The sequence below is a fragment of the Octopus sinensis genome, linkage group LG16 (genome assembly GCF_006345805.1).
Source record: "Octopus sinensis linkage group LG16, ASM634580v1, whole genome shotgun sequence".
In the NCBI taxonomy this organism is placed as follows: Eukaryota; Metazoa; Mollusca; class Cephalopoda; order Octopoda; family Octopodidae; genus Octopus; species Octopus sinensis.
The window spans coordinates 27,696,494-27,715,458 of NC_043012.1; the positions used below are offsets into that span (position 1 = coordinate 27,696,494).

General features: G+C 38.6%; 1 protein-coding gene across 1 annotated transcript in view; it reads left to right on the plus strand.

Annotated features, from left to right (window-relative positions):
* The window catches only part of LOC115220281 (nuclear pore complex protein Nup205), a 222,260-nt gene that overhangs the window by 66,301 nt on the left and 136,994 nt on the right, over positions 1 to 18,965 (plus strand). Inside the window, exons 10-11 of the mRNA XM_029790391.2 lie at positions 10,199 to 10,315; positions 16,613 to 16,744. Of these exons, the coding sequence (XP_029646251.1) occupies positions 10,199 to 10,315; positions 16,613 to 16,744 (249 nt within the window). The remainder of the gene's footprint in view (positions 1 to 10,198; positions 10,316 to 16,612; positions 16,745 to 18,965) is intronic.

The following is an 18,965-nucleotide window of genomic DNA, read 5'->3' on the forward strand; positions in this document are numbered from 1 at the left end:
CTTGGGAATGTAAAATGTTTTGATAAGAGTACTTTTAAAAACTTCCCCTTTTGCTTAAAATAAGTTATATATTTCTGAGTTTTGGAATACTTGAGCAGAAAAATTTTGTATTTCATTATATGTGAAAAATATTTTTGAAAATTTATGAATTTTTTTCAACCACTCTCCTTTCCCACACAGTTCTGATTTGGGCCAATGTGTTTTGCACTATGAATTTAAAATTAGGGGAGAAGGCTTGAAGGTTTATATATATATATAAGAAAGAATGGGCAATTACAATCCCCACTGCTTTTATTTTCAAACAGAGAATGAAATGTAATTTAAGAACTATAGTGGAATCTTCAAAAATGTTTTCATTAAGCTGGAGCCTAACCCCAAAATTCAAAAATTTTGCCTTTTTTTGAAATTCTTTTTTTAATCAAAGTTTTAAAATATGGACTGTGGATCTGTAATTTGTTTCTGTTATTTCAAAATAATTTTCAGATGAAAAGGTAATTTAAGGGAGATTTAGCAGTTATTTCTAGCACATTCCTCGACCACCTGGCACCTTTCTGGTTCTTTTTTGTTACTCTGATGGTGTAAAAACTCCCCTCCTCCATAAACAATTTTATGGAATGATGATACAGTGGTCCATGGCTGGAATTTAAGAAACAACAACGCAACAACAAAATTTGTTATTTAAATCTTTAACCCACCCACATCAAGCAAACCTTTGTGTATCAAAAAATAACATAATTTACTAACAGAAAAGTATCTTATTAAATGAAATTTCACTTGGCTTGACAAGTCTTTTCAAGCGTGGCATATTGCCAAGGGTCTGGGTCACTTGTCATTGCCTCCATGATGTCCAACGTTCAAAGATCATGCTTCACCATCTCATCCTATGTCTTCTTGGGTTTACCTCTTCCACAGGTTCCCTCTAATGTTAGAGTTTAGCACTTCTTCACCCAGCTGTCCTTGTCCATACACATCACATGACCATACCAGCATGATTGTCTCTCTTGCACACCACATCTGATGACTCTTATGCCCAACTTTTTTCTCAAGATGCTTTCACTCTGTTGTGCATGCAGACTGACATTATACATTCAGCGAAGCATACTCACTTTATTTTTTTCAAGCCTACGCAAGTCCTCGCTGCTCACAGCCCATGTTTCACTGCTGTATAGCATGGCTGTTCATATTCAGGCATCATACAATTGTTTCCAATCTCTATGGGAGGTCTCTGAACTTTGCCCAGCCTCCTGTCTGATTTGGCATGGTTTCTACAGCTGGATGCCCTTTCTAACACCAACCACTTCACAGTGTGTGCTGGGTGCTGTTATGTGGCCCTGCACTCTCTTATGTATCTTTGTAGGAGCTGTAACAATTTTTTCATAGTTTAGTGATATCTTCCAATTATTTTAGATACTTCTAATGCCAATTGACTTTTTGCATGTCCAGATGTAATAATAGATTTCTCTGAAGAAGTTATGTCACATTTACGACCCATATTTACACGATTATCAGATAACCATTAATAATTTGGAATATTGAAAGCTTGTGGAAATGGTGTGGTTTGTTTACACTTGCACAAAGCCTCATGTTTTTTTACATACCACATATAACTGTTGCCATCATTCTGTGGAAATTTTGTTGAATTCCAGTGAGTATTTTTAAAATAAAATTTTAACATACTACATTGTTAATAATTTGAAACACAATGTATATGAAAGGAAAAAATGGTGAAATGAAAGTGCTATGTTAAATAGGTTATTCTGGTGGCCATACTTGTTATTTTGTTTAGAAAAAAATCCGTTTAGAGTGATAAAGGTTACAATCATTTAAATAAGTTACATATGTCCATGCTAAAACATGAATGTTCTCAAAGACATAAACTCATTCATAGATCTAGAAATATTTGGGAGTGTTCCGATAGACTTGCAATTGGATGCGTTAAAAAAACAGAGCATACAATTACATAATAAAGCTAGATGAAATAGATTCATTCTGCAGCGATTGATGCAGTTATTTCTCTCAGTCACCAGGAATTATCATTTCAGAGTTATCTTGAATCTAAGGAATCCAGTAATCTCAGAAATTATAAAAAACTCTTATTTAACCCTTTCGTTACTAACCCAGCCGTAGTCTGCCGAAAAATTTTTTGGTTCATAAGACCAACCCGGCAGTAGCCAGCCGAGAGTGCCCTTTGTTATTTAAACATGAATTTAAGCACAAATCTCGTTAGTATATTTGTGAAAATGCATGATTTCATTTTGTAAATAGTTGAGTTATAGTATCCGATATTGCTTGATGTGATATCTGAACTCAGTGAATTTTAAGAGATTTTTTTGGCATCGATTTTTTTTTAACTTTGAAAATGGATAGGAGTTTCATGTTATCAAGCAGTGATTCCAAATTTAAAGCTTTTTCAATGGAAAATATGGAGATATTGAGAAAAAGAACGAATGAGGTACAAAAGCATGTGGTGTACTAAGATGAATCGGATATTTCTGTATCTGAAACCGAAAGCAGCGATTCTGAAAAAACTGAAAGCAGCGATAGCGAAGCAAAGACGATTTTACATCGGAATGAAGTAAAAACTTTAAAATGTTTTGTTTAGCAATTTTTCTGAGGAGATGGCGTCTATGCAAAGTCTTCCCTAGGAAGTGAAACCATTAGATTTTTATTTTTTTCAGTATGCTTGTTTGAGGCGATCACTGCGGAAACAAACTGTTACACAGAATGTAAACAAACAGTATATGCCAGGAAAGGCCACGAAATGGGGGATCAAAGTTTGGAAAATTTGTGAAGCAAATACTGGGTACTGCTGTGGAGTTAGTTTTTATACAGGGAAAATAATGTTAGTCAGCATGGCCTAGGGAACGATGTGGTCTGGAATTTATCACTTCCATACCATAACCAGGGCCGTATATTATTTTTTGACCAATTTCTTTAGTTCGGTCAAACTTGCGGTGGATTTAGGTGGATTCCAATTTATTTCACCTTTATGATACACCTGTTCTGTTGTGCATTAAATTCAACTGATAATCTAGTGATGTGCTCAATTCTTCTATATCAAAACTTAGTTGCATACCCATTTGAATATTAGCTGCTGATTCATTTTCTATGGTGATCATCATCATCATTTAGCGTCCGTTTTCCATGCTAGCATGGGTTGGACGGTTCTACTGGGGTCTGTGAAGCCAGAAGGCTTCATCAGGCCCAGTCAAATCTGGCAGTGTTTCTACGGCTGGATGCCCTTCCTAACGCCAACCACTCCGTGAGTGTAGTGGGTGCTTTTTACGTGCCACCCGCACAGGTGCCAGACAGAGCTGGCAAACGGCTACGAACGGATGGTGCTTTTTATGTGTCACCGGCACAAGGGCCAGGCGAGGCTGGCAACGGACACGAAACGGGGCGGTGCTGGCAACGGTCGCGAAACGGAAGGTTCTCTTACATGCCACCGGCACTGGTAACACATCTGCAATTTCCATTGATCGATTTCCATTCTGATCCTCACTTGCCTCAACGGGTCTTCACAAGTAGAGTTTCGACATGCCACCGGCACTGGTAACACATCTGCAATTTCCATTGATCGATTTCCATTCTGATCCTCACTTGCCTCAACGGGTCTTCACAAGTAGAGTATCGACATGCCACCGGCACTGGTAACACATCTGCAATTTCCATTGATCGATTTCGATTCTGATCCTCACTTGCCTCAACAGGTCTTCACAAGTAGAGTTTTGTGTCCCAAGAAGGGAAGGTATGCATACGTAGGCTGGCTCCATCCCAAGTAGAAGGCCACGGGTTATGGACTCACTTGTCCTGCCGGGTCTTCTCGCGCACAGCACACTTCCAGAGGACTCGGTCTCTAGTCATTTCCTCAGTGAGACCTAAAGTTCGAAGGTCGTGCTTCACCACCTCGTCCCAGGTTTTCCTGGGTCTGCCTCTTCCACAGGTTCCCTCAACCGCTAGGGTGTGGCACTTTTTCACACAACTATCTTCATCCATTCTCGCCACATGACCATACCAGCGCAATCGTCTCTCTTGCACACCACAACTGATGCTTCTTAGGTCCAGCTTTTCTCTCAAGGTACTTACACTCTGTTGATTATGAACACTGACATTACACATCCATCGGAGCATACTGGCTTCATTTCTTGTGAGCTTACGCATATCCTCAGCAGTCACGGCCCATGTTTCACTGCCATGTAGCATGGCTGTTCGTACACACGCATCATACAGTCTGCCTTTCACTCTGTGCGAGAGGCCTTTTGTCACCAGCAGGGGTAAGAGCTCTCTGAACTTTGCCCAAGCTATTCTTACTCTAGCAGTTACACTTTCAGCACACCCGCCCCCGCTGCTGATTTGGTCACCTAGGTAACGGAAACTATCAACTATTTCTAGTTTTTCTCCCTGGAAAGTGACGGAAGTTGGTCTCAGAGCATTTTCAGTGTTTATTGTTCCTGAGCATCTGCCACATACAAAAACCATCTTCCTAGTTAGCCTTCCTTTGACATTGCTGCACCTCTTATGTGTCCATAGCTTACACTTGGTGCATCTTATAGAGTTTCTACCTACACCTTTTCTACAGATTGAGCAGGGCCATCTACCTGAAGGCGTTTGTGATTTGTCTACCTTCCTACTGATTACGACTTTGGTTTTAGCTAGATTGACTCTGAGGCCCTTCGATTCTAATCCTTGTTTCCACACCTGAAACTTCTCCTCCAGTTCTGATAGCGACTCAGCAATTAGAGCAAGGTCATCAGCATAGAGCAGCTCCCAAGGGCATCCTGTCTTGAATTCCTCCGTTATTGCCTGGAGGACTATGATAAATAGGAGGGGGCTGAGTACTGAGCCTTGGTGGACCCCTACCTCTACCCGGAATTCTTCACTGTACTCGTTTCCAACCCTCACCCTACTAGCAGCGTCCCTATACATGGCCCGCACAGCTCTCACTAGCCATTCATCTATCCCTAGTTTCCTCATTGCCCACCAGATAAGGGATCGGGGGACCCTGTCGAAGGCTTTCTCCATGTCAACAAAAGCCAGGTACAGGGGCTTATCTTTGGCTAGGTATTTCTCCTGCAGCTGCCTTACCAGGAATATAGCATCAGTAGTACTTTTCCCTGGCACAAACCCAAACTGCATCTCATCTAAACTAACTCTCTCTCTAATTAGTTGGGCTATGACCCTCTCCGTAACCTTCATCACCTGATCCAACAGCTTGATACCTCTGTAATTATTTGTATCTAGGGCGTCACCTTTACCTTTGTAGCAGTTGACTATTATGCTGCTACACCAGTCATTGGGTATGACTCCTTTGTGTATCACCTGATTAACTATATGGGTGACTAGGCTATAGCCGACACTACCAGACATTTTGAGCATCTCTGCAGTGATTCCTGATGGGCCTGGGGCTTTCCTGTCTTCATGCTTCTAATTGCCTTAGCTACCACGGAACTATCAACTCGGATAGCTGGTCCCTCTGTTGGGTCAACATTCGGCAGATTCTCTTTATCCCATTCATTTTCTTTATTCAGCAAACTTTCATAGTGGCATCTCCAAGCCTCTCTCTTTGCATCCTCATTTAGCGCAAGTGAACCATCTTCCATGCGAACACACTTCTCTCCTACCACATCACGATTCTCTCTCACACACTGTCTTGCAACGCGAAACACCTCCAGTGTTTGGTCCTCACAGCGCAGAACATTGGCAAATTTTTTCTTATCTGCTTCCCCTCTGGCTAAATAAACCTGTCTCTTAGCTTCTCTTTTGGCAGTCTGATACAATTCCCTGCTACCCCCATTTTTCCAGACCTTCCAAGCCTGTCCTTTTCTCTAATAGCCCTGTCTACAATATTGTTCCACCACCACGTTATTAGGTCGAGAGGGGACTTTGCACCAGCCACAGATCTGGTCAGTGGCTCTCAGCAGGTTGTCCCTTAGAAACGTCCAGCTGTCTTCTACCCCCTGTGATGCTCTATCCCCTTCTACTTCGTCAGAGGCTTCAAGTAATATGTCTCTAAATCTCTGTCCATTTGCAGGATCTTTAAGCTTCCAGATCCTTCTTCTCCATATTGGTCGTCTTCTGGTTGTCCTCCTAGTCCTGATCCTAAAGTCACTAACTACCAGTCTATGTTGTGGGGTACATTCTTCACCTGGGAAGGTTTTGGCATTTATAAGCAGCCATCTCTCCCTTTGCCTTGCAAGGATGTAGTCAATTTGGCTGGTATGTTGGCCCGATCGGTAAGTGACTAGATGGCTGGTAGGTTTCCTGAAGTTAGTGTTGCAAATCATAAGATTATTTGCATCGCAGAACTCCAGCAGCCTGGTTCCCTCCTCGTTTCGGGAGCCATAGCCATAGCCTCCATGTACGCCATGGAAGCCCCCAGCATGTCGTCCAACGTGACCATTGAAGTCACCAGCCACAAAGATAAGGTCTCTGTCGTTCGTCAACGAGGTAGTCTGCAGTAGAGTGTCATAGAATCGGTCTTTCTGTCCATTGGGTAGCCCCGACTGAGGAGCATAGGCTGATATAATGGTTGCTAAACTATGATGAAGCACTAATCTAATCTTAAGTATTCTGTCACATACTCTGATTACCTCAATTACTTTATCTACCCATTTCTCAGCGATAAGTATAACCACGCCACCAACCCCGTCAGTGTTCCCTGCCCAGAAAATCTTGTACCTGCGTTCCTTGCCTGTGAGGAACCTAGCTGATCCTCCTCTCCACCTTATTTCTTGCATGCAACATATATCCACACATCTCCATTCAAGCATCTCGACTATCTCACCAGACCTACCTTTCAGAGTGCCAACGTTGAGGGTGCCAACCCTGAGGGTGTGGGAGGCATGGGCTCTAGAGACCCTGGGACGGTGGACAGTAGCTTCGTATACCTGAAAAGAAAGCTCGCATTTGGCAGAATTCATGTGCAAGAAATGAAGTAGTAAAGTAGCCTTCAGTACAACCTGCATAACGCTAGCCTTTCATATTTTGCACTGTATGAACATTACCTTACATAGGTCGAGACTAGGGGTAGGGAGGGGTAGGGATGGTGAGAGCATTTGCAGTCTTCATGGGAAGCAACCCCGGAATGGCAAAGAATAGGAACTTCCGGCATGTGTGGTGGGGGTGGGAGGGCGGGTGCACCGTAGGTTAGTAAGGTTCTGTAAAATCGGAGCTAGCAAATGGGTTTGAAAAATCAGAGTGGCAAGACTAAACGAAAAAAAAATTTGAGCTAGACAGGGTAATGAGGGAATACTGAAAGAATGAGGAACAATACAATGAGATGGAAATTGAAGAATAGTGAAAGAATAAAAATAAGTGCAAGATAGAAGGTAGTCGTAGCTAGGTTGAACAATTCACTTAGCTTTAGCCAATCATGATCTGTGCGTATTTCGTCTTTAGATATTTTGAAGCGAGTGGGGTTAACGATAATGCGATCGCTCTTTTATATATGGCGATGATGGTTATGGAAGGGGGGGGGCATAGAGAGACCTAGGGAGAGAGATATGGCGATGATGGTTATGGGAAGAGGGGGACATAGAGAAACAGGGAGAGAGATAGGGTTAGTTAGAGAGAGAGGTCAAGGAACACGTAGTGATAAAGCGGTGTGAGGAAATTTGACTAGGGACGGCATTGTCGATAATAAACATTTGATAAATAGGTTTGAAAATCAACATTATCGATAAATAGGTTTGAAAATCAGAAAAATCAGAGGGAATAATAATCATTATTGATAACTACTATAACATCGTGGCTTAGTAAGGTTAGTAAGGTTCTGTAAAATCGGAGCTAGCAAATGGGTTTGAAAAATCAGAGTGGCAAGACTAAACGAAAAAAAAAAGTTTGAGCTAGACAGGGTAATGAGGGAATACTGAAAGAATGAGGAACAATACAATGAGATGGAAATTGAAGAATAGTGATGTTTAAACAAAATTTTAATATTTTTACCTTTTGCTCAATTTACCTGGATTTTCTTGTAATTAGAGTCACTTTGAGACAAAAGTTATGCAATAGAATTGATTAAGAACCCTTTCTTTAATTATGTTCCAAATATCACATTAATATGCTGATAAGTAAAAAAGTTACAGTTGTTTAATGAAGCTAGTCTCTAAATTCATGATTATTTCAGAATTTAATTGAAACTCACGAGGAGTGTATTTGTCAGAAATATAGTAATGAAAGGGTTAATAAGTAAAGATGATGAAAAATATTCAAGCCATCTTCATGCAGCTTTTGCTTTCTCAAGTCACTGAAACAGAATTCAAAATGATTTAACTGATGCAGTTGAAAAGGTTATGGTTGATGAAACAGAATATGAACTGAAGTAGGCTAAATTTGTAGCTATTTTTGAAGTGAAATGTCTGATGTATTGAGATATTCAAAACTATCAGCTGCTTGTTTTATGTTATTAAAGATAACTTTATCGGTTTTAATGATGTCAATGCAGGTCGTTCAGCTAAATCTTTATCTGAACCTATTTCCCTCCATCAAGGAAGTAGGTTATGTTTTTATTAGCGTTGGTTTGTCCGTCTGTGTGCAAAATAACTCAAAAAGTTGTGAACGGTATTTGATGAAAGTTCCAGGAAAAGTTGTTAATGACACAAGAAACAAATGATGAAATTTTGGTAGTGATCCAGGAATTTTTATGGATTCTTGTAGGATTTTTCATTTGTTATATTTACTTTACATGAAGTATTACAATGTCACGTTCCTTGATTATCTTCCCTGAAACCACGTTCATCGTTTGCATGTAACCTATGGTGGCGTTGCTATTTCCAAAGTTTATTTTCGTTTCTCTATTAGTAATTTTACTTGCGTATCTATCTTAAAATTAGCTGCTTGGTGGAGGTCTGCAGTGGATGACATGACAAGCCTTGACTATTGGGATTGACTCAAAAAGGTCAGGCTTTGCTCCCTCTACCACCGCTGTGAGCTCTATATCATCTGTATGATGTGGAAAATATTCCATCAACATTGCCCATCTTTAAAATTCATCCAAGGCTTGGCCCCCTGCCGTCCATCCACTACAGAAGTGGTCGTGTCATATCACAACACTATGACAGAACTATTTCACCTCAATTGGCCCTGCTCTCATCAACATCGTGCCAGACACACATAAAGGAGGTAATATCAGATAAACCACCCATGCCCAGATATGTCTTTGAAAACAATAACCCTCTGCTTGAATGGGCTACGGTTTTCCGGTGCTGACTGTGTATCTAATCCAGGTGGTGCTATTAAATGGGATATGGCTGGAACTATTAAATGGGATATTGGCCGAAACTTCTCTAAGTAATCTAATCAAAGCATGACGTGGGCAGAGGCTGATAATCTTAACATCTCTGATGGTCTTCAGTATAAAAAAATTATTAAAGATCTATATAGAATTACATTCGGAGTATGTCTATAAGCTATTGTGTTTAGACACAATTTGTTTTAATTAAGCGCTTCAAAATTAGAAAAATCAGGAATCTGCAACAATGTCGGTCCCATGAGTATCGGATAATGGATTTTCAATTGTGTAAAGAAACTGATTGTGGTGATTGTGGTGAAAGCAGAGACAGTGTTGATGATGACGATGGTTGAGATAAGAATGGGAGGAGGATAAAATAGTGTCAGTGGATATAATGGCGATGGGAGCGGTGTGATGTGCGATGCTGAATGATAGTGATAAGAGTGGTGTTGATGATAGTGTTAGTTGTGTGATGGTGGTATTGTAGTGGTTATACTGGTTGTGGTGGTGAAAGTGACTGTCAAGGTAACTGTCATCATAACGTTGATGGTTGAAGTTGAAGCAATGACAATTCTGCTGATGATGTTGGTGGGTGTGGTTGTGATATGGTTTGTAGTGGTGGTAGTGGTCGTCGTCATGGTAGTGTTGCTCCTGTTGGTTTGGCAGAGGTCTGCGCTCTCCAGATGCTTTTCTAGTTTTAAATGCATTGAAATGTGGAAGTGTGGAAACAAATTAATTGCACAAACCTATGGTGTGGCCACTACAATGGCAGGACAGTTAAGTGGATTGCAGTCAAATGTAAGGGAGAAATAGGAATGTGAGATTTTTGTTCATTATCGTACAATGAACAAATTGTACAAATTTAGTTCTTTTGCAAGAATGCTTTTCTATAAATGAATGGAAGATATTTTGTCTATCACAAATGTACTGGGTACATTTATTACAAATAAAACTGTTTTACGTTTGCAGGTAACAGAACTACGAAACATTGATGATGAAACAGCTAGAATTATCCTGGTTCATATTCAAAAAGGATTGGATCCACCATCAAATTTAAGCAGAGATTTTGAAGAACTTCTAAAACTCGTGAGTTCATTGTTTAGATTTACTATCACTATTATTTTATGAGTGTATGCGCATGTGTGTTTTTTCTTACTTGTGTGATTTTAGTGGGACTGCTGGAAGTCCATCCGTGCCAGCATCTGACTTTGTGTCCACTTCATCTATGGCTGTTATTACATCTTCTCCAATGTTTATGTACTTAATTTTTTTTTTACTTTGGTTTTAGGTAATGTTGCAAAGAATTCTGCTTGTTTGTTCACTTACCTGTGTCCCAGCAGCGTAGTGAACACACTTTGGAACTATTTGTTCAGTATTTCATTTACTCTCAGGGAGTTTCCTGCAAGGGAGCCATCTTTTTGGAAGAGGGGTCCTATCTTGTGTATTAAGGCTGTTTCTTTAGCAAACTTAAAGCTTTAGGATTCAACTTGATATTTCCTATAATCCAAGCTTCATTATTTGCTCTCTCTCCTTTTCATGAGACTGATGCAGATGTTTCTCAGTCTCCGATAGCGGTCTCTCCACGTGAGACACCTCACTGCTTTTGGGATACTTGCTCAGGTGGTTCATAATCTGTATCTGTCGTCTCATGTGAATCTTCCTTTCTCTAGGGATCCTGTTTTGTGTATGTTGGCCTTGCACAATGGGACAGAGAGATATTTAAACCAATTCAGTTTGAAGATCTCTTTCTTAATCAGCTTCCAATTTGCTTTATGAAAGATTAGTCTGGAGAGATTTTGGGTACTTCGTATAGGCTGTGTGTCTGCAGGAGCTTTTGGTTCATACATAGAGAGATCTATTATATTATGATCCAAGATCAGCGTCGGTGTCACTTTCACATTATGTTTAGCAGAGATCCAGTATATTATTTGTCCTGGTTGGTTGCAGCACGATTTGCTCCATAAATGTGTGTGTGCACACACGCGCACACACATATGTATCTATATTTACATCTTATATATGTATCTATGTATATTTATATTGATATATATATATAAATACATATATATTAGAAATATTGAATTTCTAAATGTCTCAGAGAGACATGAGCAGTGGTGGAGCGGTATAGTGGTCGTGTACTGTCAACTCAATGTGACAGTCCCATAAGGGAATTACACCACCACCATTTAGCCCTAGGAAACATCGACGTCTCCTTTCGGCTTTGACACATTTTCTGTGTCCTTATATTTGCAAAGGGGAGGCAATCACCCCCGCCAGCTGGGACAGGCACCTGAAGATATATGTTTCTGAGTCTATTGCTTGTCGTCAGTTCAGGGTAGCCAGTCTCGGTCGCTGAGATGACCGTAACCTCTTCGCAAATATATCCTATTTTCAGTAAAATATATTTACTGATCACCGAAATTAGAAATATTGAATTTCTAAATGTCTCAGAGAGACATGAGTGGTGGTGGAGTGGTATAGTGGTTGTATACTGTCAACTCAATGTGACAGGGAATTACACCACCGCCATTTAGCCCTAGGAAATATGAGACTGGCTCAGATTCGCTGCTTTTGGTTTTGGATACAGAAATATCCGATTCATTTTCATTCACCATGTGCTTGTGTACCTCATTCATTCTTTTTCTCGATATCTCCATATCTTCCGTTGAAAAGCCTTCAAATTCGGAATCATTGCTTGATATCATGAAACTCCTCTCCATTTTCAAGTTGAAAAAAATTAATGCTGAAAAAACGTGGAAAAAAATCTTCCAAAATTCACCAATTTCAAATATCATGCCAAAGTGGGATACAATAAATCAACTGTTTACAAAGTGAAATCATGTGTTTTAACGAATGTACCAACGAGATTTGGGTTCAAATTTACATTTAAATAATAATGGGTACTCTCGGCTGGTTACAGCTGGGTTGGTCTTATGAATCAAAAAATTTTTCAGCCTGCTGTGGCCGGGAAAGTAATTAAAGGGTTGATGGTTGTACTGGATAAATTTTGAAAATAAAATACTAAGAAATAAGCATACTCAATTTGATTTATACCAAATGATTTAGGAAAATGAATGGATTATTTCCCCCTCGCTGTTAAAATGTGAGCGAATGGGTTATTTCCCTTTGGTGTTAAAATGAAATATATTAGGTTAATATAAGGATCCCTTCCAGAGGCCCTATTATTGTTTTCAACAACTTGAGTATGCCATGAGGTTTCCAGACACGAGTTCTACTCCTGTGTCAAGTTTCATCAAAATCGATAAAACGATGTATGAGTAGTTAGCTAAGAACTTAAATACAACCACAGACAGAATTTCTCACATATGTAGTATATATGTGTGTGTGTGTGTGTATACCTTTTATTTAAATTACTTCAAAAATGCTTCAGCTTCAAAGCTGCAGTCATTTTGGGGCACCATTATTTGTAACCTCTGATATGTGACATTTGGTTAATGAGGGAGTTTGATGCTGCTGCCCTCATCTGTCTGTCTTGCCATGAGGTAGGCTTGTTTGGAACCCCTGACAGGAAGAGATCCACTTTTGTTTTAAAGGCACTTACATTCACACCATGCAGGTCTTTCAGGCATTTTGAAGGATATTAACGAGCTGTATGCCTTTGAAGCCCAAGCTGTTGCAGTATCTGGTGCTGTATTTTGATGGCGATGCTGAGATCTTTGGCACCATATAGTGGCGCCCCGTTCTGCAGTGTGAGTAATTTTCAATGCCACCTTTGTTCTAGGGAGAAGAGTTCTAATTCTTTCAGTCATTCCCAGTAGCTGATACATTGCATTGAGGCAATATTTTTAGTGTTGCTTTGTTGCATGGCTTTCACTTACGCCATGAAATTTATATTGTGTAATGACCATAGTTGGGATCAGTAGTCCAAGCAGCTGCTGACATATGTCATCCAAAGGACCATCACTGTCACTTTTTCTTCTGTTTTGAAAGTTTGGAAGATCTATCCAGCTAGCCGTCTGCATTTTATTACCAAATTGGTAATATGTACTTGGAAAGATGCAGCGTTGCTCATGTCAATGCCCAGGTCACGCACTGGTTTTGATTCAGTTCCTCCTGGGCCAGTGTATCCTGTCTGCCTGTCATTTAACTTTGTGTGCTGGTAGCGTAGGGCTCGGAAATTTCCTGCACTAACCCTTTAGTGTTCAAACCGGCCGTAACCGGCCAAAGTAATTCCCCTCTATTTGTTCAAGCTGGCTGTATCTGATTTCTCTACGAAATCGCTAAAACAATAAACAAATCACATTATTGAATTCTCGTAGCTTTGAGATAATGCGAGATGAAGCCTTTCCTGTCTCTATTCAAGTATAACTACTGTGAAATTGTTTAGACCACATGGTTTTTTCAACATTTCAAGAGAAGTGTTTACCTTGGTAGGGAAAGAAATCGTGTCAGTAAGCAGTGATTCCAACTTGGAAGGATTTACAATTGATGATATAGAAGATATAAACGAAAAGAAAAGTATTTTGTCTTTGGATGAATCTGATATCGATATCAGTGATTATTTGTCAGTCGATGAAGATTTTGATAACGAAAGTGATGAAAATGATATTGTAAACAAGGCAACATGGTCAAAAATTACAACACCAAACACTATGTCTGATTTTACAGAAAACACTGGTCCACAACACAATTTACCTCCTGATGCTCAACCATTAGACTATCTGTTTTTATTTTTACCTGAAAGTTCTTTGAAGATGTTGTGGAGGAAACAAACAAATATGCGCAACGTTTAATTTCTATTCGTGGAAGAAGCGAAACACTATGGCAGCCAACTAATACTGCGGAAATGAGAGCGTTTTTTACAATTAATATTATGTTGTTAAACAGATTCCCCGACTGTGGAACTATTGGAGTCCTGATGTAAGGTATGGCAATCCATATATTTCAAGAATAATGTGGAAGACGAAGTATTCAAAAATATTTCAGTATTTGCATTTAACTGATTCTGCTAATGCCCCCAACAAAAGAGAAGGAAAGAAGAAGGCGAGAAAGAAGAAAAATTTGTTGATATTTTTGCAGCTGGTCAGTCTTGCAATAGTAAGTGATACTTGGCTTTAGCAATGGCAAACCCAGCTGGTCACTCCAAGGGGGGCAAAATGTCACTTTTCAAAAAATTGTCTGGATTTCCTTTCTATCATTATCTTGTGAGAGAGTGTGTGTGTGCGCATGTGTGTGTATCTGAAGGGGTGTCAAATGGGAAAGGGGAATGAAAGGAAGGAGGAAGTACCCCTTCCTATATCTATAAATAGAAAAAATTCTTTGTCTCCATCCAACCAAAAATAAAAACCTCCTCCCCACTGACAGATCTAAATAACAAAGTGAACTCAATGATAAAATCTACAGTCAGAGAGTGAATATACTACTATCATGTTCTTAAGAATGAAATCAACCTCTCTGTCTATATATCTACCCTCTTTATAATGTTGGCAAATGAAATAGGGATGAGAATGTGCATTGTCCATTTGATTGGAAAATTCTATAAGTGGCTGAAGAGTGCTCGACATTTTAAAACTGATGTAATACATACAGTGTTTAATAAAATGAAGTAGCATGAAACGATTGTACTACTCTACCTTGGATATACTTGTTGCTTATTTTGATTATAATTATCCCATTTGATTTATATGGATAATACTATAGAAAATTCTGGTGCTTTTGACTTAAGTACCATATTCATCTGAATCTAAATTTTGCTGAACTTATATATATATATATATATATAAAAGTGATATTGTTTGCAAAAATTAGAAATAGGACACACAAAAATCAATATTCAACGTAATCGAACATAACCAATGAAATGGGTTATTTCTCTTGAGTGTTTAAAAAAGATATTGTACAGGGGCTATGGGTTATTTCCCTTGGGTGTTTAAAAAATTAGTTATATGAGGTAGATATAATGGTCCCTTCCAGGGGCCATATTATCGATTGTTTTAACAATCTAAGTATGTCATGAGGTTTCCAGACATGAGTTCTTCTCACGTATCAAGTTTCATCAAAATCAATAAAACGACGTAGGAGGAGTTAGCTAACAATGCCACAAACAAACACACACGGATTTTCCACATATGTAGTAGATAGATGCCTTATATATACATACACATATACATATACTTTTATATATATATATATATATATATATATATATATATTAGGTAGAAATAAGATAATTTATTTTAAAATGCAGATGCACTAGAAATATTGGGTGAATTACCTTTACAAAGCAGAAACTGTTTTGTCCACATGGGACTCGAACCCACATCCCTTGAATACCCCAGCCAAATGTTTTACAATTAACCATTTTGCATTTAAACTGGTCATAGTCTACCTGCATTGTTTCCAGATTGGCCAAATCCAACCTCTCACACTTAGCCTACAATATTATTCTAATAAACAATTACATCATGGAAATGTGAAAGCTAATACATGATTAATTCAAAACTATGTGAATAAATAAGCATTACATTTGACAGAGTAATCTGAATGCTAAAGGGTGAAACTAAACTGCCAGCTGACAAATCAATCTGCTTTTTTAGACGCTACAAAGCTAACTCTACAACTATATTGCATATAAATATCAACAAATCAACGAAATGTGTATTGTAAGATATAAATAAGATGGTAATTTATTTACGAATGTAGGAGTGCCATTAGAACAGCAGAATTATTGGGTAAATTACCCTTAGAAAGCAGAAAAATTTGGGACTCAAACTCACATCCTTAGAAGACTCTGGCCAAGTGCTTTACCATTAAGCTAAACTACCAGCTGACAAATTAATCTACCTGTTTAGACACTATAAAGATAAATCTACAACTATGTGTATATAAGTATAAGCAAATTAATTTGTTTTTTCTTTATAAGATCAGATATATGTATTGTAAGATACAAGTAAGATGATAATTTATTTTTGAATGCAGAGATGCCATTAGAACAGCAGAAATATTGGGTGATTGACTCTTACAAGTGCTTGAAATTGTACAGTGTGAAAGTAAATGTGTGTTTGTGTGTAATGATATAAAAAGGCAACTGAAAAATATGACTGCTGGAGGATGGTGAGAGCAAGTACAGATATAATTTTGATAAAACTGCATTTTTCTGAAAGCTTATGCTTGCTTGAAGTTTTATTTCTGTTCATGTGTGATCAATTTGATCCATTGCCTAGTTACTATCACTTCCTGGCTTCAACCAGATTTCACTTTGTTGCAAACATTGAGACCAACTCCCTGGTCCGAGAATACGTAACGAGTTATAGTTTCTTCCCCCTTCTCTGGTTTGTGCATTTATACTTATGTGTCTATATGTGTTTATGTATAATAATGTTACCATGATGCATAAAATTATTTGTGTACTTTTCTTTATAGCTTGCATATCTATATGGAGATGATAGACTTGGTTTGGAATATGCATTAGAATATTGGTACCCTGCTGAATCTATTCAAACTGAAAGTCATTTTGGACCTGGGACCTTACGTCATCGTCCTACTCAGCGTCAGGTAATATTTTCTATATCTTCTTGTAGTATAACTTATAAAAACCTGATTTTAAGCATCATATTTAACATGTTTAACAATACTACTAAAGCATCATTTAGTGATTGGGTACATGGTGAAAAAGGCAAAGTTTACATAATATCAGATAGTTTAGTAACCCGATTTAGTATATCCTTACGCACATTACCTAGACTAACAAGATTTGTTGATAATTATAATAAGGTACACCATTAATCCTTTTACTGGTATTAACAAGTTAAATTCCTCAAAATGTAATTGGAGTCTGTGGATATACTGTATAGTCTCAATAAAATTTCCACAGGAGTTATAAGTATCGGAAACTAATTTAAGGGTAATGTTTAACAAATGAACTCTACAAACATTAGTACTTAAAGTGTTTTTAAGGTCACAGCTTTTGGAAGAAGGTTTAACCAAGTCTTTCTTGAGGTTGTTGAGTTGGTAGCCATTTCTATTACTGGATAAAATTAATTTGATATCTCTGTATCAACCTGATTCAATAGAATGGCGTTTAATTATATTATCTCCGGCAAGACTAGTCAGGCCATAACCCGTGGCCCCTACCTGGGATGTAGTCAGTCCACCTGTGCATACCTTCCTTCTTGTGACACTTGTGAAGACCTGTTGAGGCAAGTGAAAATCAAAATCAAATCAAATCAAATCAAATCAAAACAAATCAAAATAGATGAACATCAATGGAATTTGTATCTTTGTGGTACCAGTGCCGGTGGCATACAAGAAAACCATCCGAACGTGGCTGTAGCCAGTACCGCATCGACTGGCCTCCGTGCTGTGGGCACGTAACAAACACCATCCGATCGTGGCCGTGCCAGCCTCGCCTGGCCTCTGTGTCGGTGGCACATAAAAACACCATCCGAGCGTGGCCGTCTGCCAGCCTCGTCTGGCACCTGTGTCGGTGGCACATGAAAAAAAAACACCATCCGAGCGTGGCCGTTCGCCAGCCTCGTCTGGCACCTGTGTCGGTGGCATATAAAATCACCCACTACACTCTCGGAGTGGTTGGCGTTAGGAAGGGCATCCAACTGTAGAAACACTGCCAGATCTGACTGGCCTGGTGCAGCCTTCGGGCTCTCCAGACCCCAGTTGAACCGTCCAACCCATGCTAGCATGGAAAGCGGACGTTAAATGATGATGATGATGATGATGATGAAACCAGTTAGGTTTCAGACATTAGCTCTTCTAAACAAAAACTCATGGGAACATCAAAAAGTTCTGTTATCCTTAGAATGCAGTATGAGTCATGCAAGAACTTTCTTGAATGTATAATTATATCAATCTCTTAGTAATGAAAGTGTGTGACACTAATTTTTCAGCAAGTACTACTGTAAGTGACAGTTAATTTTAGGGTGCTCTTTATGAATATGTCTATTTGTTGATAGAGAAAATGTGCTACATATACTACATTTACAAAAGTGTTTAATCTTGTGATTGCATGTAATTTATTGTTGAAATAACAATATGCACTTAGAAAAAATTTACCTGAAAAAAGGTACACTATTAATTTCACTGTCATGAACAGTAGCATGGAATTCAGAAAAAGTGAAACCAGCAAAAGTCTTCCATCATGCGGGGTCAGCTCATACTTGATATTTTGTTTCAATACTTGTGATCACTTGATGAAATCTTTCGCCATGTTCCTCACTGATTTTGCCCAAGTTCAAAGGAAAGAAATCCAAATGACTCTAACCCTTTTGATATTAACCCGGCTGTAGCTGGCCAAAAAATTTTTTGGTTCATAAGACCAACCTGGCCGAGAGTACCAATTGTTATTTAAATGTGAATTTAAGCACAAATCTCGTTAGTACATTTGTGAAAATGCGTGATTTCATTTTGTAAATAGTTGAGTTATAGTATCCGATATTGCTTGACGTGATATCTGAACTCAGTGAATTTTGGGAGATTTTTTTCCACTTTATTTTGGCATCGATTTTTTTTAACTTTGAAAATGGATAGGAGTTTCATGTTATCAAGCAGTGATTCCAAATTTAAAGCTTTTTCAATGGAAAATATGGAGATATTGAGAAAAAGAACGAATGAGGTACAAAAGCATGTGGTGTACTAGGATGAATCGGATATTTCTGTATCTGAAACCGAAAGCAGCGATTCTGAAAAAACTGAAAGCAGCGATAGCGACAGCAAAGACGATTTTACATCGGAATGAAGTAAAAACTTTAAAAATGTTTTT